This window comes from Cibotium barometz, chromosome 27 (assembly GCF_041138505.1).
Source record: "Cibotium barometz isolate CiBa-2024 chromosome 27, ASM4113850v1, whole genome shotgun sequence".
Taxonomy (NCBI): domain Eukaryota; kingdom Viridiplantae; phylum Streptophyta; class Polypodiopsida; order Cyatheales; family Cibotiaceae; genus Cibotium; species Cibotium barometz.
Window position 1 is genome coordinate 31,258,130 of NC_141072.1, and position 25,706 is coordinate 31,283,835.

Sequence of the window (25,706 nt, forward strand, 5' to 3'; positions counted from 1 at the left end):
CAGCTCGGCTATCCTTGGCGGGGAGGGTAGTGGCGGCAAATCAGGTGCTTTTAGCGACCATGTGGTATATTACGTCCTGCTGGATCTTCTCGAGCTCTTGCATCAGCCAGGTACAGAGGCTGATCAGGAACTTTCTTTGGTCTGGGCGCGATGGTCAGCCAGCCCGGGCAAAGGTTGCTTGGGCAGTCATTACACTTCCGCTGGCCCAGGGAGGCTTGGGCATTATAGATCCAGTTGATCAGAGTAGAGCCTTATTGGGGAAGCTTATTGTTCGGGGGATGCTTCCAGGCGGCGCTGAGCCTTGGAAAGAGCTTCTTTTGCAGCGGCTGCAAGCTCGGGCTCCCCCAGCAAGGGGCACTTGGGCACCAAAGATACGATGGATCTTCATAGAGATGAGGAGGGCAGGCCTCAATAGAGGATGGGAGGACAGACTTGCCTTGAGTATCCTGAGAGCTTGGGAGTTGCTGAGACCGGGGCTCTCTCAGAGACCTCCTGCTTGTGTTGAGGAGCGGGCCAGACAACTGCTCATCTAGAGCCCAGCGGTTCGTACAGAGCAGGGTCATATGCTGGGTTCTCGGCCTCGTCTAGCCTAGGGACCATTGGCAGCAGGCCCAGCACATAGTTTTGGAGATTGGCAGGCCTTCTGCAGCCTCCCAGAGGAGATCCAGGTGGAGAGGCTGAGTCACTTCAGAGGGGGGTTGATTATGAGGGATGACATTCAGGCGGCACTCACACACAGGAGTGGTTCACGCCTCTCGAGCTAGTGGCCCCACAGAGGATGGGAGCCTTTACACAGATGGAGATCCTGATTGCTGGTTGAGCTTGTATTGAGGATGGCAGATGCCTCTACTATGAGATCCAGGATGAGGGCAGACTTCAAAGAGTGGAGGTGGAGTCGCCTTTGGTTGCAGAGTGCATCTTTCAGAGGATACAGGTAGTGGCCGCCGCTTCTCGGAAGTGGCATATTGACCCAGACCCTGCAGATGTGCTCCCTGATTGGCGCATATGGGCATATGCAGCGTGCCCCTTGGCCCGGCTCCAGTGGGACCCTGGTGAGTACGAGTGGCATGATCCTTATGCATCCCCTGAGGCCACGGAGATCACCTTTTTCCAGTATATTGTTCGGTTGGGGCGACATATTTTGACGGCGAGGAGGATGGTCTCTCCAGCTGCATCGGGGCACTGGCAGCTACAGGGACTCTCACAGGAGTTCCTGGAGGATTTTTGGACCCGGCTCTGGGCTAGTCGACAGGCACGCAGGATCTCGACTTTCCAGTGGCTGGTCGCCCACAGGGGCTCAGCAGTTGGCACCTGGCTTGTCTACAGCGGTCTTCCGACGGCCTGCGTCCGATGCGGCCACCCTCTAGAGACACAGAGACATTGCCTTTGGGACTACCTAGATGCGCAGCAGATTTGGCTACGGATGCTGCGCATTCTGGCCCCCCTCTCTCCAGAGGGTATGTATACGTGGGGAGCCGCTGCTTGGTCGACTTCGTCAGGGCCTGCTATGGGCTATGAGACGGAGCAGGACAGCCAGGCCATCAGATTCATTAGGGGCCAGCCTCGCCTTGTTCCTTCACCGGATTTCTCATCCGCCAGCTGGACACAGGAGAGGGATTTACGATGGGAGCTCCTCAGCAACCTCACCATCTGGTTCACCTGGAGGGCCCGGTGTTTCAGGGCCTTTGAGGGGAGACTGGAGCCACCAGCAGAGACTGTTCGGGGGATTTGGCAGGAGTTGATCCACACCCTACGAGGACAGTATGACCGCATCCGGGGCGACTCGGCGGATGAGGCGATCTTGCGGCGCCAGGCTTTTCACACCACTTGGCGCAACGGCCCCTTCTACACCCTGCACGCGGGGTCCCCCCGTTGGCATTACAGGCCACCTGTTTGGCTTTTTCCCCCTCCTATTGTATGATATAGCCCCTCGGTTTTTTGTACTGTTACTTGTACTTTTCAACACCTAGGGAGAGTCTCCCTGGCTGCCTTGTTTTGTTCTCTGCTCTGCTTTCTTATGAGCAGGAGAGGATCTTTTGTAGCCCTACGGGCGTTTTTATATAACTAATGAAAGGATCTTTTTTCGAGGGGGGGGGGGGGGGGAAGGGTGATGTCTTTTATAGGCTCAATGGTTGCCAGTCCGACTGGCCGGCTGTTGTGAGCCAGCTTTAGTGGACCTAAAATTCATATAAACGCTGCCGACTTCATCTGTGGACTGTTGTCCACCTGGCCGATTGATAGCTTGTCCAACTCAGCTTCTTTTGGACTTTTTGCCTGAGGCTATTAATGCCCTAAATCTATTGTTTATCTACTAAAAATCAGGGATTTAGCCTAGGACTTACCATGTCCATGTGCATGTACATGACAAAAGTGCATTAGTTGGACATCAAGATTGCATTCTTGAATGGGGATGAAGTATATGTAGATCGACCCATTGGTTTTGAAGTTCTGGTGAGGAACATAAAGTATTGTATGGTTTGAAGCAAGCTCCAAGAGCTTGGTATGATAAGATACATGCTCATTGGACCAGCTAGAGTTATCTGAATAGTCCATCTGAAAGCACCTTGTATGTGAAGAAAACTTGTGATCAGGAACTTTCTTTGGTCTGGGCGGGATGGTCAGCCAGCCCGGGCTAAGGTTGCTTGGGCAGTTATTACTCTTCCGCTGGCCCAGGGGGGCTTGGGCATTATAGATCTAGTTGATCAGAGTAGAGCCTTATTGGGGAAGCTTATTGTTCGGGGGCTGCTTCCAGGCGCTGAGCCTTGGAAGGAGCTGCTTTTTCAGCGACTGCAGGCTAGGGCTCCCCCAGCAGGGGGCACTTGGGCACCAGAGATACGATAGATCTTCATAGAGATGAGGAGGACAGGCCTCAGTAGAGGATCGGAGGACAGATTTGCCTTGAGCATCCTGCGAGCTTGGGAGTTGCTGAGACCGGGGCTTTCTCAGAGACCTCCTACTTGTGATGAGGAGCGGGCCAGACAGCCGCTCATCTAGAGCCCAGCGGTACGCACAGCGCAGGGTCATATGCTGGGTTCTCGACCTCGTCTAGCCTGGGGACCATTGGCGGCAGGCCCAGCACGTAGTTTTGGAGACTGGTAGGCCTTCTGACGTCTCCCAGAGGAGATCCAGGTGGAGAGGCTGAGTCACTTCAGAGGGGGGCTGATTATGAGGGATAACATTCCAGAGGCACTCACAGAGGAGTGGTTCACGCCTCTCGAGCCAGCGGCCCCACGGTGGATGGGAGCCTTTACACAGTTGGAGATCCTGATTGCTGTCAGAGCTTGCACTGAGGATGGTAGATGCCTCTACTATGAGATCCAGGATGAGGGCAGACTTCAGAGAGTGGAGGCGGAGTCGCCTTTGGTTGCAGAGTGCATCTTTCAGAGGATACGGGTAGTGGCCGCCGCTTCCCGGAAGTGGCATATTGATCCAGACCCTACAGATGTGGACTCTGATTGGAGCATATGGTCATATGTTGCGCGCCCCTTGGCCCGGCTCCAGTGGGACCCTGGCGAGTATGAGTGGCATGATCCTTATGCATCCCCCGAGGCCACAGAGATCACCTTTTTCCAGTACACTGTTCGGTGGGGGAGACATATTTTGACTGCGAGGAGGATGGTCTCTCCAGTTGCATCGGAGCATTGGTGGCTACAGGGACTCTCACAAGAGTTCCTGGAGGATTTTTGGACCAGGCTCTGGGCTAGTCGACAGGCACGCAGGATCTCGACTTTCCAGTGGGGCTGGTCGCCCACAGGGGCTCTGCAGTTGGCACCTGGCTTGTCTACAGTGGTCTTCCGACGGCTTGCGTCCGATGCGGCCACCCTTTGGAGACACAGAGACACTGCCTATGGGACTGTCCACAGGCGCAACAGATTTGGCTGCGGTTGCTGCGCATTCTAGCCCCCCTCTCTCCAGAGGGCATGTATACGTGGGGTGCCGCTGCTTGGTCGACTTCGTCAGGGCCTACTCTGGGATATGAGACGGAGCAGGACAGCCATGCCATCAGATTCATTAGGGGCCAGCCTCGCCTTGTTCCTTCACCGGATTTCTCGTCCGCCGGCTGGACACAGGAGAGGGATCTACGATGAGAGCTCCTCAGCAGCCTCACCATCTGGTTCACCTGGAAAGCCCGGTGTTTCAGGGCCTTTGAGGAGAGACTGGAGCCAACAGCAGAGACTGTTTGGGGGATTTGGCAGGAGTTGATCCACACCCTGCGAGGACAGTATGACCACATCCGGGGCGACTCGGATGAGGCAATCTTGCAGCGCCAGGCCTTTCACACCACTTGGCGCAACGGCCCCTTGTATACCCTACACGCAGGTACCCCCGCTAGCACTACAGGCCACCTGTTTAGCTTTTCCCCCCTCCTATTGTATGATATAGCCTCTCAGTTCTTTGTGCTGATATTTGTACTTTTTTGCACCTAGGGAGAGTCTCCCTAGCTGCCTTGATTGGATCTCTGCTCTGCTTTCTTATGAGCAGGAGAGGGTTTTTGTAGCCCAACGGGCGTTTTTTATATAAGTAATGAAAGGATCTTTTCTCGAGGGGGGGGGGGGGGGAAAAACTTGTGCCAATATTCTTGTAGTCATCTTGTATGTAGATGGCATGCCCATAACAAGGACTTGTGAAGAAGAAATTTCATATTTCAAGGCTAACTCGAAAGCGGAATTTGATATGTCAGATTTAGGGCCTTTACACTACTATCTTGGCATTCAGTTTATGCATAGAGATGATGGCATTGTTATGCAACAAACTAAGTACACAAAGTTGGTTGAGAAGGTTTCAAATGGAAGAATGCAAGCTGCTTTCTACACCAATTGAACCAAGTTTATGGCTCAGCATACACGACATTAGTGAACCTTTTGAAGCCGGCATTTACAGCCAAGAAATGGGATGCCTCATTTACCTGTGTAACACGAGGCCTAACATAGCTTTTGGGGTATCTCTGTTGAGCAAATTCATGCACAGCCCAAGCACAAAGTATTGGCAGCTGTGAAATGCATTTTCCATAATCTACAGGATACCCTAGATCTTGGTTTGTTCTACCGTGGGGGAGGGGCAACTTGCAACTTTATGCATACAGTGATTCAAACCGGAATGGTGATTATGATACCAGGCCGCCTTCAATGCAATCATGGTGTACCGGTATCATATGTATTCAATAGCTCGCAATCATGTCCTCATCCAAGGGCCACAAGGGACAGGTTTTTTATCTCAAGATCAGTCAAACAGGGAAGCCCCCTAGCCCCTTTCCTCTTCTTCTTCGTGGTGGTGGAGGCAATGAGCAGCTTTTTCTCCGCACAAGAGGTAGGACTCCACGGTCTCCACCTCGCCATCAAATCCTAGGAGAAGCTACTTGACTCAGAGTCTCCAGACGACACAACCGCCTATCTCTCAAGAGAGGAGGGGAACCTTCAAAGATTTGCCGAGACTTTCTAGTTAGCCTCCGGAGCTCAAATCAACTGGCACAAGTCATGTGGTTTTGGGTAGGATCTTAACCCACCCCAGCTTTGGCGCCCAATTAAGTCATTTCAGTGGATCCCCAAGGGCACTCCGGTCAAATACCTTGAGTGTCAAGTTGGGATTGACATTTCAACCGAGCAAGAGCTATCCCCCTTTCTTCTAAACATTCAAAAGAAACTTTTGTATTGGAGCCCGCGTCTCCCCCACGGACCACGTGATCATGGCCAATCATGTGCTCCTGGCCACCATGTGGTACATCACTTCTTGCTAGGTGTTTTCCAGAGCATGCTTGGGCCAAGTACAACTCCTCATCCAGAACTTTCTATGGGCCGGGTCCAATGGCTGGCCAGCCGGCTCCGGCAAATGTGGCTTGGAGGGTGATTACTCAGCCTTAGACACGTGGAGGATTGGGCATCATAGACACTCCCCGAGGCTTTTGGGCAAGCCAAAAACTTGTGAGACACACTCTGAACCCTTCTAGCCATGCATATAACCCTACATGCACCCATGGAGCTATCCATGGTTTTAATCGTGAAAATCTGAAATTTCAACAAACCAAGCACCAAGCACCTCCTGGGGAACACTTTATGCGATGAAATTTCCCAAAATAGCTTCCAAGACACATGGGAAGCTTGTAGAGCAATTAGGATTTCTGAAAATCAGGGTTTCCGTGTGAAAACAGGCCAAACAGCATGTAGAGGCAATAGGGAGGCTTCAAAACGGTCTTGGTAGCATGTAGATGGAAAGAGGAGGTTGAAAAACCCTAGTTTGATGAGTGGAGGGACTGAAAATCAGAAAAATCAGCATGTAGAGAAGGTAGAGCATGTGTTAGGGGTGAGAGAAGAGGGAAAAGCAAAAACGAGTTTCTCCTTGAGTGGAGGACGGAGAGGTGTCAAAACATGCACACTTTGCTTGCCAAGTGTCTAAACATGCATGCATAACTTTACGAGTGTCTAAAGTGTTCACATACACTTAAAAATGGGCTTGGGCACTTTCTAATGTCCAAAAGAAGGTGCCTTAAAAATAAAAAGATTTGGGAGTCCATATGCCTTAAAAATTCCCGGTGCCCGGATTATGTGTTCACACCCCACAATAGTGTGTGTAAACACACAAGCTTATAAATTTCTGTAGTCCCAAACTGAACCAAAAATTGAGTTTTTGGCCCAACCTCTGAGCCCTGCAACCATGACAACTTGTCAGAATAAATGGCACACGCACAGTCTCGAAGCCAGTAGTTCTAGGCGTCCCAGCGCCACGAGACTGACCCACGGCATCTCATGCAAGACACAAACACAAGGCACACATCTAGCAAATCATCTAACCAGCCAGGCAGGTATGTGATGCATATGCATATGAAAACTTGGAATTTCCATGTTCACCATCCTTGTACCTATTTTGGGCCAAAAGCCAAGCTAATAGATCTAGGGATGAGATCACAAAGCCAAGCTAGTGTGATCCCATGCCTAGCCAAGCTAGGGCTTCATGCATCTGAAGTCATACTATATAATCATGTAGAATCACATAAAACTGGTAGTAGACCAAGGAGATGGTGGGAAGATGATTTCCACCAATCCGATGAAGAATCCACAAGCATATGCCAATAAAGAATCTCATCCATGGGCACTCAAGTGTGCTACCACCATCTGTGTCGGTGAAGCTTGCCAGCCTAGGCCAACTTCGGCCTCCTCTTCCTCTTTATGGATGTGGATGTATTCATCCACAACAACCAACTCTATAGGTGATTCAATGTAGCCACCTGCTTCTGCTCCATATGTCCGCGAAGTCAGCTTCATCTCCAAAAGTCCGTCTCTGAGAGTCCGGGAAGTTTCCTTCCGCTCCAGGTGTTCACAAAGTGAGCCCTCCCTTGGGTCCTGAAATCACAACACCCAACAAGTAACTGCATTCTAGAAATCATTACATCATTTTCCTTTATAAATTTCTTATGCTTTTAACATTTTCATTTTGGTTTTCTTTCCATTTCTCCTGGACTCACAGGCGACTCGGTAAAGACCCCTTTGGGTCCCTCCTCCGGCCCTCATGCCTCCTGAACTTACAGGCCACTCGGTAGGGACCTCATTGGGCCTCTGTTCCGGCCCTCATGCCTTATTCTTGGACTTATAAGCAACTCGGTAGGGACCTCTCTGGGCCTTTCCTATGGTCCTCATTCCATGTTCTTGGACTTACACAGGTGACTGAGCAAGCGATTCAGTAGGGACCTCTCTAGGTTTCCCATTGGTAGACAGCGAGCACGGCGTACTACCTTTGCGACTGCCTCAAAGTGCAACAAGTCTGATAGAGGATCCTTCAGCTTTACAGATTGGTCCGGTCCAAACCACATACTATCACTTGGGGGCAATTGACCTAGGGGCAATTGCCTAGGTCATTGAGGCCGGCCCCGCTCTTTTCTACAAGGAGGCAGCTGGTGGGCAGGCTCTCCAATTTTCTCACTGGAGGATCGATACAGTTCCCACCGGTCTACGAGCACCAGCCTGAGATGGGAGATCATTAGCAGCAGAGCTCCATGGCATATTTGGCAGGCCTGTTGCAGGCGAGGCCATCAAGGATACTCTCACCCCTCTCCAGCTGAGTCCATCCCCTTTATTTGGACAGACATCATTCAAACCCTCTGTGGTCAGTGGGGAAAGCTTCAGGGTGGGTCAGATAGCATGCGTAGACGGTGAGAGGCCTTCTTGCACACATGGCGCAAAGGCCCCTTTCTCACTACTCAGGCCAGCGAGATTACTTGGCATTATAGGCCGCCGGTTTGGCTCTTCCACCCCCCTCCCCTTCCTGCCCCTCTCCTCCTCTTTTATGAGGTAGTTTCCCTCTGAGAGCGGCCAGCCAAGGAGGGGAACACCCCTCCCCAATTTGTATTTTGCCTCCATTGAGGGTTCTACGCATGTACATCTATCCCTTGGGCCATTCCCCAGGAAGAAAAAGTCCAAACAACTCATAACATGGGCACTGTGTATTTAAATATAGGTGAAAGGGCTGGCTTAAGAGGGCGCCCAGCTTTACTCTACTTTATGTATGGACACTATTTATGATGGACGCGTTTTTTTACCTGGACGCGCTTTTTATGGCTGGACACATAAAAGAGGGCATGAGCATGCTTATTGGGCAGGCTTGTGCTGTTTTTCAGTTGGCACAATCTTTCACGCATGAGAAGCATCTGCAGAAGTCCATACAGATGCACAACTGCTGCCCTGCATCCATACAATTCCGCACAGCTGCCCGTTCAGTCCCATAAAGTTTGTATAGAGGTGTACCTATCCATACAATACAGTACTTGGCACAATCTTTCACGCATGAGAAGCATCTGCAGAAGTCCATACAGATGCACAACTGCTGCCCTGCATCCGTACAATTCCGCACAGCTGCCCGTACAGTCCCATAAAGTTTGTATAGAGGTGTACCTATCCATACAATACAGTACTTGCCCTGTTTTGTTATTGTACCTGCTGGTTCTTCCGTACAGTTTGTACCTGCTGATTTACAGTTTGGACTGGCTGATTCACTGTTTGTACCAACTCATCTATGTACTAATTGTTTTACCAAGTGTACCTGTTGTTGGCCGCTTATACCAATTGTTGATGCCCTTTCTCTACTGTGGGCTGCATATTGTGTACATGTACTTTTTTTTATCTCTAGTAGATCCTTCTGTAGTGGTGGCTTGAAGGCAGCTTGGTCTCCCGCCCGAAGGCAATACAATTTTGGCCACAAACGGCACAGATGCCGCCAAGGAGCCTGCAGGAATTCAAACTCGGAACCTCCCCCTTCCCAGTCATAAACCCACACCGCTAGGCTACATGCCCATTGGTTGTACACACAAGTACTTTCAGGTATTTGTGGTGTTTATTGTGTTTCTTGATTCACCTGAATTATTTATGCTGTTGTTAACGTTTTTTTTGTTACGTTTTTTGTCAATACGTGCTCGGTTAAGCAGAAGTTGTGCACTAACGTACACAACTTAGGATGGTTTTGAATCCCAGTAGGAGAACAAGATCTTGGTGGTCCACGTGACATTGCAATAACAAGCCCCAATAGATACACATGCTCAATAAATGGGTGGCATGGGAACCACTCCTGGATTAGGTATAGCTAGATAGCGGAAACGATGTGGAGGTGGAATTAACTCAAAGGATGGCATGCATGAGGTGACAGGTCTAAGGAAAGGTGGTCGTGTGGAAAACCTTCACATGAAGGAGCCTTTGTTAAAAAGGCTGGTGTGCATGGAAGCAAAGGAAAGGATGGTCATGGAGAATCATCCATGGGGCCTTTGCACTAAAGAAGGGAGCTTTGGTCTTTCGCATAAAGGGAGGCTGCAGAGTAAAAGGAAGGACGAGTGTCTTTGGGGAATTCTTAGTGAAGAAGAGACTGCAGGTTACTTTCAGGCATGGAGAGAGAGATGCTCGGTGGCTGGTCTAGCATAGGAGAAGGAGATACCTGTTGTTTATAGGAGTCGGGAGATTTTTCTTGGAACGGTGCAGAAGCTCCGAGGAGGGAGCTTGGATTTTGAAACGAGAGCAAAGAAGATGCTCTGAGTTTTCATAGAAGACTCTGGTTTTACTAAGTACTTGAGGTTTCATCCATGCACGATGCAGTAAGGGTGGGAGAAACTAGTCGCTTATGGGGGTGTGGAGGAGCTGGTCATTTATGGGTGTGAGAAGGCTTGAGTAAGAAGTGGGCTCTACAGCGTACCTAGAAGTGGGGATTCAAGCTCTTGAGGGACTCCGAACAAGTCCATGTAGGCAGTACGAGGCCCCAGCCAAGAGCTCATGGGTTGCCATTCTCAAAGGGCAACATATGGACCTTTTTCTATTTGGGCTCCATATGGACCTGCTTGTGTACATGCATGTACTTGTGGGTATTTATGGTGTATATTGTATTTCTTGATTCAGCTGAACTATTTATGCTATTTATGAAGGCCTGTGAACGTGGGGACTGATTGCCCCCTCCAATAGACAGGAATCCAACTAACAAGAGTAAAGGAAAAGGCTCAATCTTACGTACATACATATGCTCTTAATTTATTTAATATATAAATATGATCTTTGTAAATATAGATAGACAAAGGGATGAAGGACAATCGAGATAAATGTCGATACCTAGCCCATTCCATCTAGAGGGGGGGGGAAGAAAGATGTTGCATGAAAAAACATAATGCATGGTAAATTCTACAAAGAAATAAACCTCGGCTGGGATCCCATGGTGTATCCTTAGGGGTACTTAAGGATGATTTTTTATATCACAACAATTGCAAAAAGACAAGATAGTTATGGAAAACATGGAAAGATTTGAGTGGGCTGCAAACAGGGAAATGCCATGTCAGTATGGGTAGACAGCGTAGAAGGAGTGGAGATGTAGAAGATGGCTTTTGTTTGAAAAGCAAAAAAGAGGAGGTGCATGAACACATTTAGATGTCTTTCCCCAATAAAGCCACAGTAAGAAAATTGGTATTATGCAGCAAATGCATTGCACAAGCCATCATTCTTCACCAAGTTCAACAACTTGAATCCAAGCAGATTGAAAAACCGTCTTCTACAAATAAAAAATCCAGTCAGTTAACTTGGCAATAAGCCCGTACCTCTTCGCGAGCATCTGCAACCACGTTTGACGAACTGCTGCTACAGCCACTTTGACTATCTTTTGTTTTTAAAGTCAAAGATAACATAACAATTTCTTGAAATAACATGCACTTTGCATAAATAAGTGTCTTTCATGCTCACATTGTCAAAACAAACAGTTAATTGACTGTTCAACAGCTAAAAGCATACAATTGGACCAATTTATCCAGATATATTTAAACACATTTAATTAGCATATGATAAATAAGCTCTCTGGACAAAGCTTTCTCGAATCTTACCTATCCTTGCAAGCTTCTTCAAGCTTCACATGCTTTTAAACAACCAACTCGACCTTACATGGTTACACAGGAAAGGAGAGGACAACGCAGTTCACAGCCATCGCCTACAGTCCAACGCCATGGCAAACCAGGAAGGGTTGTTTTTCGAAACCTTCTCAAGAAGAAGAATCGCTTGCGTAGAGATTAAAATGGGATTCGAGTCGGCCGCCCACTGTCAATTGGCTCTATGGCTTCTGCCGCAGCCAATCTTTCATCACCCCCACATGCCGGGAGAATCATTAATTTTTCGCAAGACGAGCTCACTTCTCTTCAACACGAGATTGACATTGAGGTCCAGATCACACTGCCACTTCTGATGGTGTACCCCGGGTCCTTGTGCTTGTTCCTCATCCATCGATTATTGACGACCATATTATGCTTCAAAGGCCTGACGGCTCTCATTTCCGCCAGAGGATGGAGATTGCAGGCAGACCTGACCAATGTCAGATTTGTCGTCAACAACACGGCCACATTGCTAGAGATTGTCCCAGATTGAGGGGCCATGCTAGGAGGCGGCATGGTCCTGCCCATCAGATGCCTTCTGCAGTTGCCCAGACTCCAGTTGCCCCTATTCCACAACAGACCACACAGCACTGGGTTGTGGTTAGAGATGGCAGGCGCCCTCGGACCCCCATACTTGCCCCTTCACCCGCACCCCTACTGGAGCACCCCAACCCTTATGCAGCTCTTGCCTCACAGGATGTTGATCCTTCTTTGGAGAATGAGGCTCTACAGGCACAGGATTTGGATCCCTCACAGGAGGATGTTGCATTACAATTACAGGATGATTGCACCCTTGAGGATGATGTTGCGCAGTCGCACTATCATGGTACCTATCCAGATTTGAGGACCAGCCCTGGCTTTTTCCCAAAGTGGGAGCAAGAGGTACGGTTTTCATTGTCTGATTTTCCCTCCCTTACCTATGCAAAACCTCCGTCTCTAAAGGGGGTCCTTCATTGATCACGAGATCTGGTCGTTTCTATTCTGAGTCCTTATGAGGATTGTCTCGTGGAACATTCAGAACCTTGGGGGCTTTTTTCTGCATCGGCGGAAACAATTTGTAAAAACTCAGCTTCATTGTGCAATCACAGGTGGACCTATGGATGTATTGCTCTTGCAAGAGCATAAACTGGATGCTAATCAGTGTGGAAGATCAGGCAAGCTTCTCTCGGGACACACCTTTTCGTCACCAGCTATTGGTACCAAAGGTGGTGTCTGTATCTCTATTTCATCTTTGGTCTTGCCTTGCATCATTGGACATGGTGTCGTTTTGCCTACGAGAGCGCAATGGATCCTTCTTATGCAGAGTACTACACGCATTGGTATTCTCAACCTCTATGCTCCTAACCATAGAGGTGAGAGGATTGTCTTTTGGAAATCTCTCACTACGTTGATGCCTCTTGCCGACCATTGGATTATTGGTGGGGATTTTAACATGCTTGAGATGCCAATGGATAAAAGACGTGGACATGAGGGCTTGGTGCATCCTCCTGAAAGAACGTCTTGGGAGAGGTTTATACTCTCCATTCATGGCAAAGATTGTTGGCATGAGGATGACATTTCGAAGAGACAATCCACTCTTCTTTATTCATGGTCTAACAGGAGAAGGGATGCAGGATGTATTTATGCACGGTTAGATAGATTTTATGTGGATGATTGGGTGCTCAACATAGGGGGGCATACTTTTATTGTTGCAGGCACCTCTAAATCGGATCACTGCCCAGTGGTTTTATGCATTAGAGATTCAAGTCGCCATGGATCAGCACCCCATGTATGCATCCCTGATCATTTGTTTTCAGATGCATAGCTATCACATAGTATGTTTGATATTTGGAGATCTCATGATTTCTCGCGGGCCTCGCAAAGCATGGCCTCAGTTCTCTGTGACATTAGTGACTTTAATCACACATGTGCCCTTTCTGAGAGGAAAGAGGCCTTGGATTTAGAAAGGGCTATTAGACGTAGATTGGCTGCCTTACAAAAAGAGCACAAGAAACATCCTCATGCTCAATGGGTTGCAAATTCTTTATGTATTGTTAGGGCAGAACTTCATCACTCTCTCAGCAACGTGCAGAGTAGCATTACCATGCCCAAGAATCCTTTTGGACCCAAATGGGTGGCAGATGCAACAAACATTTCTTTGCTGCTCACAGCCCATCTCATACCAAAGATAGTGTCGGGAAGTTGCAGGATTCACATGGCACTCTTCACTCAGATCCTCTTATGGTTAGACAAATTGCCACTGATTTCAGACAGACTGCCACTGATTTCTATCACCAGCCTCTTAGTGCTGAGCGACACCCTCATTTGAGACATAGGGCACAAAGGAAGGTTTGGAATGCATTGCCACATTTGATCACTGAGGAGATCTGTGCCGTTCTAGATGCCCCTTTTTCTATGTAGGAGTTCAGTCATGCTCTTCATGCCTTACCTCATGGTAAGTGTCCAGGGGAGGATGGCCTCTCCCCTATTTTTTTCATTACTTTTTGGGATGAGATTGGGGCTGACATCACATCGGCTCTCCATGAGATGTGGGACACAGGTTCTATGCCTTCTTCTCTCACTAAGGGGCTTGTCTATCTTATCCCTAAGAGTGGGGATAACACATTGATTGGCCAAAAATGGAGACCTATCACATTACTTGGGACAGCATATAAGATTCTTGCTAAGGCAGTGAGCATCAGATTGCAGCCAATTTTGCAGGATGTCATTCATGATACTCAGAATGGATTCTTACACGGAAGGAGCATCTTTGATAACATTTTCTCGTTTTGGGAGGCCATGGAACGGGCCAAAGCAAGCAATCAACCCTTAGCCATTCTGCTCTTGGATTTTGAGAGGGCCTATGATAGAATGGATTGGGATTTCCTTGAGGGTACTCTTAGCCATATGGGTTTCTCTCAGAGATGGATCAAGGGAGTTTCATGCATGTATCATGATGCCCACAGTAGTGTGCTCGCTTCCAGTGATAAAGGAGAACGGTTTCAAATTTCTCACTCGGTATGGTAGGGTTGCCCTTTAGCCCCATTATTATATATCATAGTTGCAGAGGCCATGAGCATCTTCCTCTGGTCCACTGCTGGTATTTCTGGATTGAGGTTGCCTCTTCGTAGTCAAGAGGAGCTGGTTGAGTCTGAGTTAGCTGATGACACAACCATGTTCTTGGAGGCCTCACACATATGCTTATGTTCCTTCGGGGTAGCACTGGAAGAGTTTTGTTTGGCAGTAGGGACACTCATTAATTGGCACAAATCTGTTGGTTTTTGGATTAGTGACTCACCAAGAGTTGCTTGGGGTGCAAAGCTTAGTTTTACTTGGATCAGTAGAGGATGCACTCCTAGATATTTGGGATGCCACGTTGGAGTTGATATTTCTCCTGCATAGCAGTTTGCTCTGGTACTTATGAGTATCCGCAAGAAGCTTCTTCATTGGAGCTCCAGGAGATTAGATTTAGCCTCCAGAGCTTTGGTGGCTAATCAGGTATTGCTTGCCTCGGCTTGGTTTATTGCCTCTTGTTGGTGCTTCTCTCATGCATGCATTGGTCAATTGCGGAGATTGATCCACAATTTTCTTTGGTCGGGTTTGGATGGCACCACAGACACTCATGCCAGGGTAGCTTGGCTCAGTTATTCAATCCAAACGAGAGGAGAAGTTGAATATTATTGATCCGGATGTTCAATGCAGGGCGTTGCTCTGCAAACTTGTGGTCAGAGGTTTCCTACTAGGCACTAAGCCTTGGAAGGATTTTTTCTTGTCCCAGATTTTCGGATGTACACCCCGTGTTTGGAGAGATTAGCAGCCCAACACGTGGTTTTTGTTCACAGAGGCTGATATCAGGGCACCATCTTCCCCTCTTATTGCAGCCATTGTCAAAGCATGGAGAAGCATGAGACCATTTTTGCAACAAAGGCTTCCTAGGTCTTTGGATGAGGCTGACCGACAACCTATTATGTGAAACGAGTTCATCAGGGATGAGGCCGGTTGGCCACTTGGTGCATCTTGTTACATGCAGTGGTCAGGATGGGAGAGATGTGCATACACAGTTCTTGCTTGGAAGACCCTTAAGAGTCTTCCGGAGGATCAGAGAACTTCATCCATTTAGCATCTAGGGGCTCTTGCATACGTATTGTTCAGATTGATGCAGCTATTCCGCATGAGTGGCTCTCTGGGACCTTTCATGGAGACTAGGCATACCTCTGCAGGTCATTGCTCTCCCGGGTCATGAGGCTACAGATTGCATCGTTTATTCTATCATGGCTAGAGGGAGATTGAGGAGATGTAGCATGCAGGGGATCATCCCAGATACTAGGCTTAGTCCAATGAGGATTGTTGGTCGTTTGGGGAAGCATTGGTTCACTGCGTGGTGGGAAGTTTTCCTATAAGGGCAGTGGTACAGACTCTACTATTTTCATTCGTAGAGGTATTGCCTAGCATGGTTTGTTGCAGGATGTCCTTCATTCTGATTATACATCCCCCAGATAGAGGATTGACACTAGTTGGGAGATTGTTGCTAGTATTACAACATGGCATATCTAGAGAGCTGGCTATTGAGGGTGTCCAGATCTTTGGGTCTCAATGCATTAGTACTATATGGGGTGATATCATCCATACTCTCACGGCTACTTGGGCTCGTATTCAGGGGTCCTCTCGTTCCGCGCAGGCAAAGTGCGTTATATTTATGTGGAAGTGGGACCGTGGCATTTTCTTTTCCTCTAGTCCCACAAGTCTCTCATGGCATCATGATGCTCCTCAATGGTTGAAATCACCTTACATATTGGGGTGATTCTATTTTGTTCCGGCTTATAGTTGTGATTGTTGTATGCCTTTTTCATACTTAATAGAAGTCTCTTTCTTGAAAAAAAAAATGACCAACAATTAAAAAACTGTAAACAGGCAACAAGGAAACAAAAGAAATCCTCCATACGGCAGCATCTGCAAGTGTCAGTCCCCAAAGCAGCAGAGATGAGCTGTAGGTCAAAAAAAGGGCATTCCCATGCACTCAGATTTAGCCCGGGAAAAACCAAAACAGCAAGTAGCCTGTTGTTGTGCATCTGTAGCATTAACACACAGAGGGTGCAGCCAAATCTCCTGCAGATCTGCATTTTCTTCATTGTGTAAATTCAATCATGCAATATACAATACATTAGGTCGATTCAGCCTCGTCTGTTATGTATTTGCAATCAAGTAATCAAGTCATGTGATTAGCGTTAAGTAGCATCTTGATCTGCATTTACTTAGCATTAATCTAGTCACACTTCTGCAACGCATGAAATACGGGCTGCACATGCACCAAAAAACTGCCTATCTCTCCTCTCCATAGCCCTACAACTACCCTGAAGCACTCTGCAGTTGTAGAGAGTGTAGAGGAAGAGCACTCAGCAGATAAAACTCCGCAAGAGGGGTTGATGAGCCCTCAAAGGCTCAATGGTCTCACCACAATAAGCCTGCCAAATCTGCAATGCTACAAAGCTACTAATTAGCTCCCAGGAAGGGGTTGCTGAGCCCTTGATATTATTAGGGCAATGGGCCCGCCAGATCTGCTCTGCTACTAAGCTGCTAATCAGTTTCAAGGGATCATTGGCATTGATCAAACATCATGATGGCCATCTACATCTATTAGTCATCTAGTGCTGTCCTCCTTATAAAAAAAAGTAGGGCCGACCTTCAACATTAGCACGGGACAGCTCCGTGATAGTCCGATTCTTCCTCTCTGCAACTCCATTCAATGATGGAAAGTATGATGCAGTTAGCTGTCTCCGAAGATCACCTCCGCACCCTGAGCTGTAGGGGCACTCACCGACAAAAGGTTAAATGCTAAATCCGAAATGTAAAGAACATCAGAGAAGAACCTCTTGTCATCGGAGGAGCGGAAGTTGGGAATGGTGCCACGTCCATGAACTAGCACGGAAGAAGAATCACCCAAGGTGATAGTGCATGTCCTCGCAGTAAAGTCCTCGAACCAATCCCAATGAGGTGTCATGTGAGCAATAGCACTACTATCCACAATCCAAGACCGGGCTTGGGAAGCCACAAACCCCAGTGCACCAAAAGTACCAGCTAATAGGAGAATACATTCATCCTTCTTGGTCTGGAACACCACTGTAGAGGTAGAGTCCTTTCCTTCTTCATCGCGCTTCTTCTTGTAACATTGGGGCTGTTTATGACCCTTCTTGCCACAATAGTGACACTCTATGTCCTTGTTTTTAGAGAATTGTCTTTGTCTTTGTCTTTGTCTTTGTCATTGTCATTTTCCTTGGGGCTCTTGTCAGATCCCCCTTTCCCTTTCTTTTGTTGATTTCAACTCTTCCCTTTATGCTGAGCAGCCAAAGCTCCATTAGAACCACCAGAGGTGCCAGTCCGCTCCTCAAAGCAAGACTCAATCTGCATAATGGAGGGAAGCACTTCCTCCCAAGTAACTGGAATAGCCTGAGGAGAAGAAATAAGAGACTGAAAATAAGCATCAAACTTCTCTGGAAGCTTGGAGAGAAGCCGGCTAGCCATATCCTGAGTAGAGATATTCTTGCCACATATAGCAAGCTCATGTTAGCAGTCATCTCCTGTCTGTATATTTACACCAGGGCCTCTGTTGTGGATGTGCCCGCCCGATTTAGGTGTTTTCCCATTTTTCCCCACTTTCCATATTTTTTCCCTATTTTTTCCTGATGTGCGGAGGGCTGTGGGCTGCCCGCTTGTCTCTATGTGCTATCCAACTTGTCTGTAGGTGCTGGCCGACTCTGTTGATGCTGGCCGGCAGGTCTTTCTGCAGCCGACTGTTGTGCTACTGGTCGAGTACACTCAGGGGGCTGTCGCCTGCTTTTATGCAGGCTGACTGGCTACCCTGGGACCATATAAAATGGCCCTTGCCCCCCACACAGTATACATTGTATTCCGGGATTTTCTTGTGTATATAGCAAAGTTATACGCTTCTCTCTCTCTCTCTCTCTCTCTCTCTCTCTCTCTCTCTCTCTCTCAGTTCTGCGTTGTTCTGTTGTGCACTTGCTCTTGGTGTTTTCAGATCTTGTCTTCATCTCGCTGATTGGAGGACTGTTTTGGGCCGTACGGGAAGAGGAGAAGCAAGTAAAAGGCGGGCCGTGTTGCTGGACAGCCACTTGCAGGTTTAGTTCTTCATTTTTTCCCACCCAGCCTCCCTTTTCAGTTACACCCCCGCAATGAGATGGTTGAGAAGCACGTGAAGATCCCAACACTCCCCACGTTCCCGGTGGACCGTCAGTTGGACGGGAACAACTACAATATATGGAAGGTAATGATGGAATTTGTTTTGGAGTCTTATGACTTGGCTGATTTCATTGTTGTTGGGGTTCCACGGCCGGAGTTAGAGGAAGGGGAGTTACCCTCTATTTGGAAGGAACGGGAGACACAGGCACAGTTACGGGATCATGTCAATGCCAAAGTCCGTTCTTTCATCTTTCTCAATTGCACACCACAGGTAATCAATCATATAAAGCATATGACGCTGGCCAGAGGTATCTGGCAGCATTTGGCTTCTCTCTACAACAGGATGTCACCCATGAAGAGAATCTCCTTGGAAGTTCAGATGCGGGTGATGAATCCTGCAAAGTCGTCGACGATGTAGGAGCACATCAACAAGTTGCAGGCTCTTCAGCAAGAAGTTCTCCAGGCAGGGAAAGAGATCTCGTCAGAGGATATGGCCATAGCGTTGCTGTCACATTTGCCCTCTCAGTACTCAGCCTTTTACTCTTCGTTGGTTACCAGTGGTAGGCTCAGCACCATCACATGGGAGAAGCTTGTGCCCATGGTCTTAGACCAGGAAGAGCGATTCACGAACCCTCCACAGGGCGGAGGTTCTGAGACCTTAACTAGCCAACGGTCGAAAGGCCGTAATAACAACAAGGGCAAAGGGAAGGCTTCATCGGAGAAGTCTTCTGAGAAGAAGCCCGACTCAGACCAAGAGAAACTGAAGGCCGAGAGGACCTGTAATGATTGTGGCGAGAAAGGCCACTATTGGAGGAAGTGTCCTAAGCGGACTAGGAAGAGTGCTGATTCTTCAGCTTCAGCTACAAAGGCTCCAGCCTTTGTGCACTTAGAGATGATGGACACGGATGCTTCATCTTCTTCGAGCGAGGAGGCAGTGGGCTTCACCGCAAAGGATACTCGGGAATGGATTCTTGACAGTGGTGCTTCTAGGCATATGACTCCTTCCCGTGACTTCTTTCTAGATCTGAAACGGCAATCAGGTCGCATTTTTATTGGTAACAATTCCACCATACCGATACACATTGAGGGCCAAATGGAGATCATTCCTGATGGCAGAGGGGGGAAGCATTCCTCTCGTGTTCTTTACTCCCAGCACTTGGTTTTCATCTGTTGTCAGTGCATGAGGTGTGCAAGACTGGCTTCCGGGTGGAGTTTGAGGAGCATTCTGTTGCTCTACGGGACCGTGTGACTGGCCAGGTTGTTTGGGAAGGCGGCGTGGAGAATGGTATATACAAACTCTCCGCACTCTCCTCTTTGACAGGTTCTCAGGACAGGTTCTCAAGTTGGTGACTTGTGGTACTTTCGGTTTGGCCACTTGAATGTGGATGCGCTGAGGCGAGCTTTCCGGTACCAGATGGTGGTTGGCTTGCCAGATGTTGGCAGCAGGCAAGGACGCTGCAGTTCTTGCATTCGTGGTAAGCAGCACAGGGAATCTTTTCCGAAGCAGGTTTCCAGGCGGGCTTCGAAACCTTTGGAGTTGGTACACACTGACTTGTGTGGACCTATGCAGACAGCATCCTTGGGAGGTTCTTTGTACTTTATGCTGCTTATTGATGATTGTTCCAGATTCACATGGGTTTATTTCCTTTCACAGAAGGACCAAGTTTTTGCTTTGTTCAAGGAGTGGCATGTAATGGTGGAGAAAGAGTCTAGCTTGCAAGTGAAGACTCTTCGGGCTGACAAAGGAAATGAATTTTCTTCCAATGCTTTTGTGCGGAACATGGCATCAAGAGGGAGCTGCCCAATACAGGTTCGCTGTCAGAGAATGGAGTAGTTGAACGAAAGAACAGGACTATGGTGGAGATGGCGAGGACAATGCTGGAGAGCATCGTGATCTTCCTCGTCCACTTTGGGGAGAGGTTGTGGCTATGGCTGTCCATATCCTCAACCGGTCTCCGACGACTTCAGTACTGAACATGACTCCCTTTGAGGCATATTTTGGCAAGAAACCTGATGTCTCCCATTTTTGTGTGTTTGGGAGCGATGCATATGTTCACATTCTGAAGAAGCAAAGGGGGAAGCTCGACTCAAAGTCCCAAAAGCTTGTCTTTGTGGGATATAACTCTCTTTCCAAGGGATACAAGTTATGTGATCCAGAGAGGAACGAGGTTGTTGTCAGCAGGGATGTGGTTTTTGATGAGCATGTTCCGGTTTCCACTGTTGATGAGCCGCCACTTCTTGGAGACCTAGAGAATTCTGATGATGATTCCCAGTCGATTGTTCCAACTGGACAACCTCAGTCAGTTCAGGAGGTTGAGCCCGCAGCTGGAGATGAGCCCCCGCAGCAGCAGCAGGAGGCTCCACGTTCTGTTCGAGTACCCAGGTGGTTGGTGGACACCCTTTGGTAGTCGGTGTCACGGAGCTTCCCTCCGAATGGACCACAAAGGACGAACCTCAAAGATCGCACAGAGTCCGTGATAAAAGTCATTCAGCAAAGCTTTTACAGGTAAACTATGCTTTGATGTCTCGTATCATGCGAGACAAAGAGCCCACTTTCGTCAAGGAAGCCCTTGCACAGGATACTTGGAGGAAAGCCATGCAAGTGGAGCTGGATGCCATTGAGAAGAATAACACTTGGGAGTTGGTACACCAAGGCCGTCGAAACGGTCAGTCATTGGTGTCAAGTGGGTCTTTAAGACCAAGTATACGTCAGATGGGTTGGTGGACAAACACAAAGCCAAACTTGTGGCTAAGGGTTATGCTCAGCGGCCTGGGATCAACTATGAGGATACCTTTGCACCGACAGCAAGGATGACCACGATTCGGACCATTCTTGCCCTTGCTTCTTCTCAGCAGTGGCCCGTATATCAAATGGATGTTAAATTTGCGTTTCTTAATGGTGACCTACAGGAGGAGGTGTCCGTTGAGCAGCCTCCAGGCTTTGAGGTTCCAAGATCAAAGGGGATGGTTTACAGGTTACGGAAGGCCTTGTATGGTCTTATACAGGCTCCCAAGGCTTGGAATCAGAAGATTGATTCCTTCTTTCTACGGGCTGGATTTCAAAGATCGGTTGCAGATCCCAACCCATATCTCTTTCGAGAACGCGGCATGGTCACGCTGATCATCCTTTATGTGGATGACCTCATTCTCACCGGCGGTCATATGGAACACATTACAGTGACAAAGGCTGCCTTGTCAAAGGAGTTTGAGATGACCGATTTAGGCTTACTCCATTTCTTCTTGGGATTGGAGATCTGGCAGACCCAGAGGGGGTTCTTTGTCTCTCAGCAGCAGTATGTTCATGAGTTGCTTGAGGCCTTTGGGATGGAAAACTACAAGCTTATCACGTCGCTGATGGACCCGAACACGAAGCTTACAGCGAATGATCCTTGTGAGCCAGTTGATGCCTCTCTATACCGGAAGCTGGTTGGTTCATTGATCTGGTTGTTGAACACCAGATTGGACTTGAGCTTTTGTGGGGCTGTTGAGTGTTGAGATTCAAGCTCGATGTCAACGTGTGCCAGCTGTGCTATGTGCTGGCATGTTAGGTAGCAGCATGTGTGAGACATAAATGACCGCGTCCAGCTGGTCATAGAGTGTGGACATTAGCTAGAGTTAGCTGTGTGTGGACACAACACATAGTGCGAGTTGTGTATTATGGATTATGGCTTTATGCATTGTGTGAGAAGGGAGATGGCTTCCCTCAATGGTTAGGGTTTGCAATATACATTAGGTTTTGCTCCTGTGTGTGTCTCCTCTCCCTCTACTTGTTTTTCATCATGGTATTAGAGCCTGGTGCTCTCTATTAGGGTTTATGAGTGAGTGAGAGAAGAGGGAGAAGAAGCTGTGAAGAAAAGCTGTGAAGCTTGCCATTGATGCTGTGAAGCTTGGAGTACATCGATTTCTATTAGATCTGAGAGCTTGGCCTACCGGGTAAGGACTACTAAACACCCTTGAGCGGATTGTAGGTGCAAATTAGGGTTGCCCAAAGCAAAAGAAAATTCTGGTTTTTTGCAAGCTTTCCATTGGAGCTTGGAAGCGGTGATGTATTGTGAAAATAGATGCAATCCGGCAAAGAAACATGTATGTGACAAGGATTAATGTATTGGCAACTCATGTGCAAGCCCTACAATGAATTTGGAGCAAATATGATGCATTTAAGTGATTGAAAATTACTGGTTTTGAAGCTCTCACAAAACAGAGAAAAAGAGTCACTTGGTGGATGAAATTAGAGCAAGTTTTTGCAAAAATCAGTCAATTGATGGGTTGTACACATGCCTTGGAGTGTTAGGCAACTACACATAGTCTCAATTACCACAACAATCATCCCAAATCCCCTCTACAGCAGGCGGCATAGATTCTACAGAGAAAACAGAGCAGTTTTTCATACTTTTTGATAAGTGGAGGCCACATTCCACTTGTGTGGTTAATTAATTCCAAATTTTGCTTAGCAATTGGGTAATACACAAACTCAAGGAGGTTGCTACATGATTGGTTGGAGCAATTATGATCTATGGAGCTGGAAATGAGCTGATTAAACAGGCTGTCTACTGTGATTAGTGAAACAGAGTGTGATTAATCGACTAATTACTCTCTCATCTTAAACAATTGGTCTAATTCCTTTTACATGGAGTTAGTAGACATCATTGCTAAGCTAATGAATGCTTGGTCTCTCAATTTGGACAAGCATTGAAGAAATTAGAGCAATTCTACTACTGGTTTTACTGATTTTTCTGGATTTTCTCAAAACAGAGAAGGGGGTTTGACAAAATTGGTATGTACACACCTTGGTTGGTGTTGATATGCAACATTGAGGTGTCAATGCAAGTTATCCACACTTGATTGAACCACTACATTGCAATTTGAAGCCTTGGAAAGCGTGCCAAAACAGGGTACCTTGGACTACGTATGCCAGTTCATTTTGGATGCAATCAGTTTGATTTTCTATATCAAAAGTGAAGTTTGTTGACTACTTTGGAGTATCTGGAACACTTATTAGAGTGTGGTTGAGTTGAGGAAGGCTCGTTTACAGATTTGGACGTGTGCAGAAGGTGCATTTGCATTGAGCAAATATGTCAGACAATCCAGTACAAATTGTGGGTGAAAAATTGGATAGGAAGAACTTCCAGGCATGGAAGTACAGGATTAAAAGTTTTCTGAAGGGAAAAGGTTTTTGGAATCTTATTACAGGTGCGGAGCCAGAGCCGGAACTACCCCGACAACCTACACAGCAACAGGTTATAGCTCACAAGCAATGGTCAGAAAGAGCATACAAAGTTTTGCATTATCTGTCTATATGTATTTCGGATGCTATACTCATACATATACATGATGCTGAGAATCCCAAGGATGCATGGGATACATTGGTAAAGCTGTTTAATACAGACACTAGTGCTCGCAAGTCTCAGTTGCGATAACAGATTCATAATGTGAAACGGAAAGGAAGGAGCATCCATGATTATGTACAAGAGATAAAGAAATATGCAGATGCATTGGCAACAATAAATGCCCCCATGCCTGATGATGATTTGGTAGACATTACCTTGCGTGGTCTTGGCAAGGAGTATAAGTCTTTTGATACATCCATCTCGGTTCAGAGTACAGGTTTACCAGATTTTGATGAGTTGGTTTCACTCTTGCTTGTTGAGGAAATTAAACTCAGTGACTCCTTTCATGATGCATCTACTAGCCATGATAATAATGACAGGAATCAAACTTTCTATTCACAAAGGGGATCTAGAGGCAGGGAGATTTGCATCACATGGCCGTGGTAATGGTCGTGGATGGCAGGACAGGTCACCACAACAAAATTTTCAGCCTACATACGGTGCTAGAGGTGGTCGTGGATATACACCTCAGAGAGGCAGAGGTAATCCTCGTGGTAGAGGACGTTGGCAAGGCCAACAAACATCTATGCAAAATGTGGAATGCCATTACTGTGGGAAATTTGGTCACATGGCACGTGATTGTTTCCGCAAACAAAATGATTTGAGAGAGGGTAGAGCACAACATGGTGGACATTATGCACAACATGGTGGAAATTATGCATCAAGCAGTAATGATGGCAGCGCAAATCACTTGTTTGCCATGAAACATGTTGTGGGATCTATGATGACAAATGCTGAAAGTGATGACACTTGGTATATGGACTCTGGAGCATCAAACCATATGACTTGTCATGGTGAATGGTTTGAGCATATGAAGCCTATGGATGTGAAAGGCTATGTGGAAACAGGAGATGATACCCAACATGCTATCACACATGTTGGAAGTGTACCATTGGTTATGCACAATGGTGAAACAAAGTCTATGGCAGATGTCTTGTATGTGCCTTCTATTACAAAAAGTTTGGCCTCAGTTGGTCAAATGGTGGAACAAGGTTTACAGGTTCGTTTCAACGAACATGGTTGCTTCATTGAGGATTTCAAAAATGAATGTAGAGTCATTGCCAAAGGCAAGAAAGAAGGCAGGTTATTTAAGCTGGATGCTTGGATTCCTGAGTTGAAATCAGCCATGTTCTCTAAAAGCCGAAATGTGGTACAGGACATTGACATGTGGCATAAAAGGATTGGACATGTGAATATACAAAGGTTAAAGAACATGCAGGCAAGAGGCATAAAAGGATTGGACATGTGAATATACAAAGGTTAAAGAACATGCAGGCAAGAGGCATTGTTAGTGGGCTGCCTAGATTCAAGTATGATGGGAATATGCATGTTTGTGATGCCTATCAGTTTGGAAAGCAGGCGAGGTTGCCGTTTCCTAGAGAAGGCAACATGAGTAGCAGGCCACTTGAAATAGTTCATAGCGATGTATGGGGTCCTGCACAAAACCCATCCATTAAAGGCAGCTTATATTATGTGACATTCATTGATGATTTCAGCAGAATGACTTGGATTTACTTTCTCAGAGAGAAAAGTGAAGTGTTGGGAAAGTTTATGGACTTCAAAGCTTTTGCAGAGAAGCAATATGGCTCTTGGATAAAATGTTTGAGGACAGATGGAGGTGGTGAATACACCTCAAATGCTTTTGAGCATTTCTTGAGAAAGCATGGCATAAGAAGGCAGTTAACTTGCAGGTATACACCTCAGCAAAATGGTGTTGCTGAGAGGAAGAATAGAGTCATTTGTGAAGTGGCCAGGGCAATGCTCAATGAAAAGAG

The 25,706-nt window shown here is 47.2% G+C and overlaps 1 protein-coding gene across 5 annotated transcripts in view; it reads right to left on the reverse strand.

Moving 5' to 3' along the window:
* The window catches only part of ABA3 (molybdenum cofactor sulfurase (LOS5) (ABA3)), a 107,647-nt gene that overhangs the window by 61,571 nt on the left and 20,370 nt on the right, over positions 1-25,706 (reverse strand). For all 5 annotated transcript variants that reach the window (XR_015269359.1, XR_015269358.1, XR_015269357.1 and 2 more), the window contains exon 3: positions 11,051-11,109. Coding sequence is in view for 1 of the 5 variants with exons in the window: in XM_086821395.1 (XP_086677521.1) it covers positions 11,051-11,109 (59 nt within the window). In the remaining 4 variants the exon portion in view is untranslated. The remainder of the gene's footprint in view (positions 1-11,050; positions 11,110-25,706) is intronic.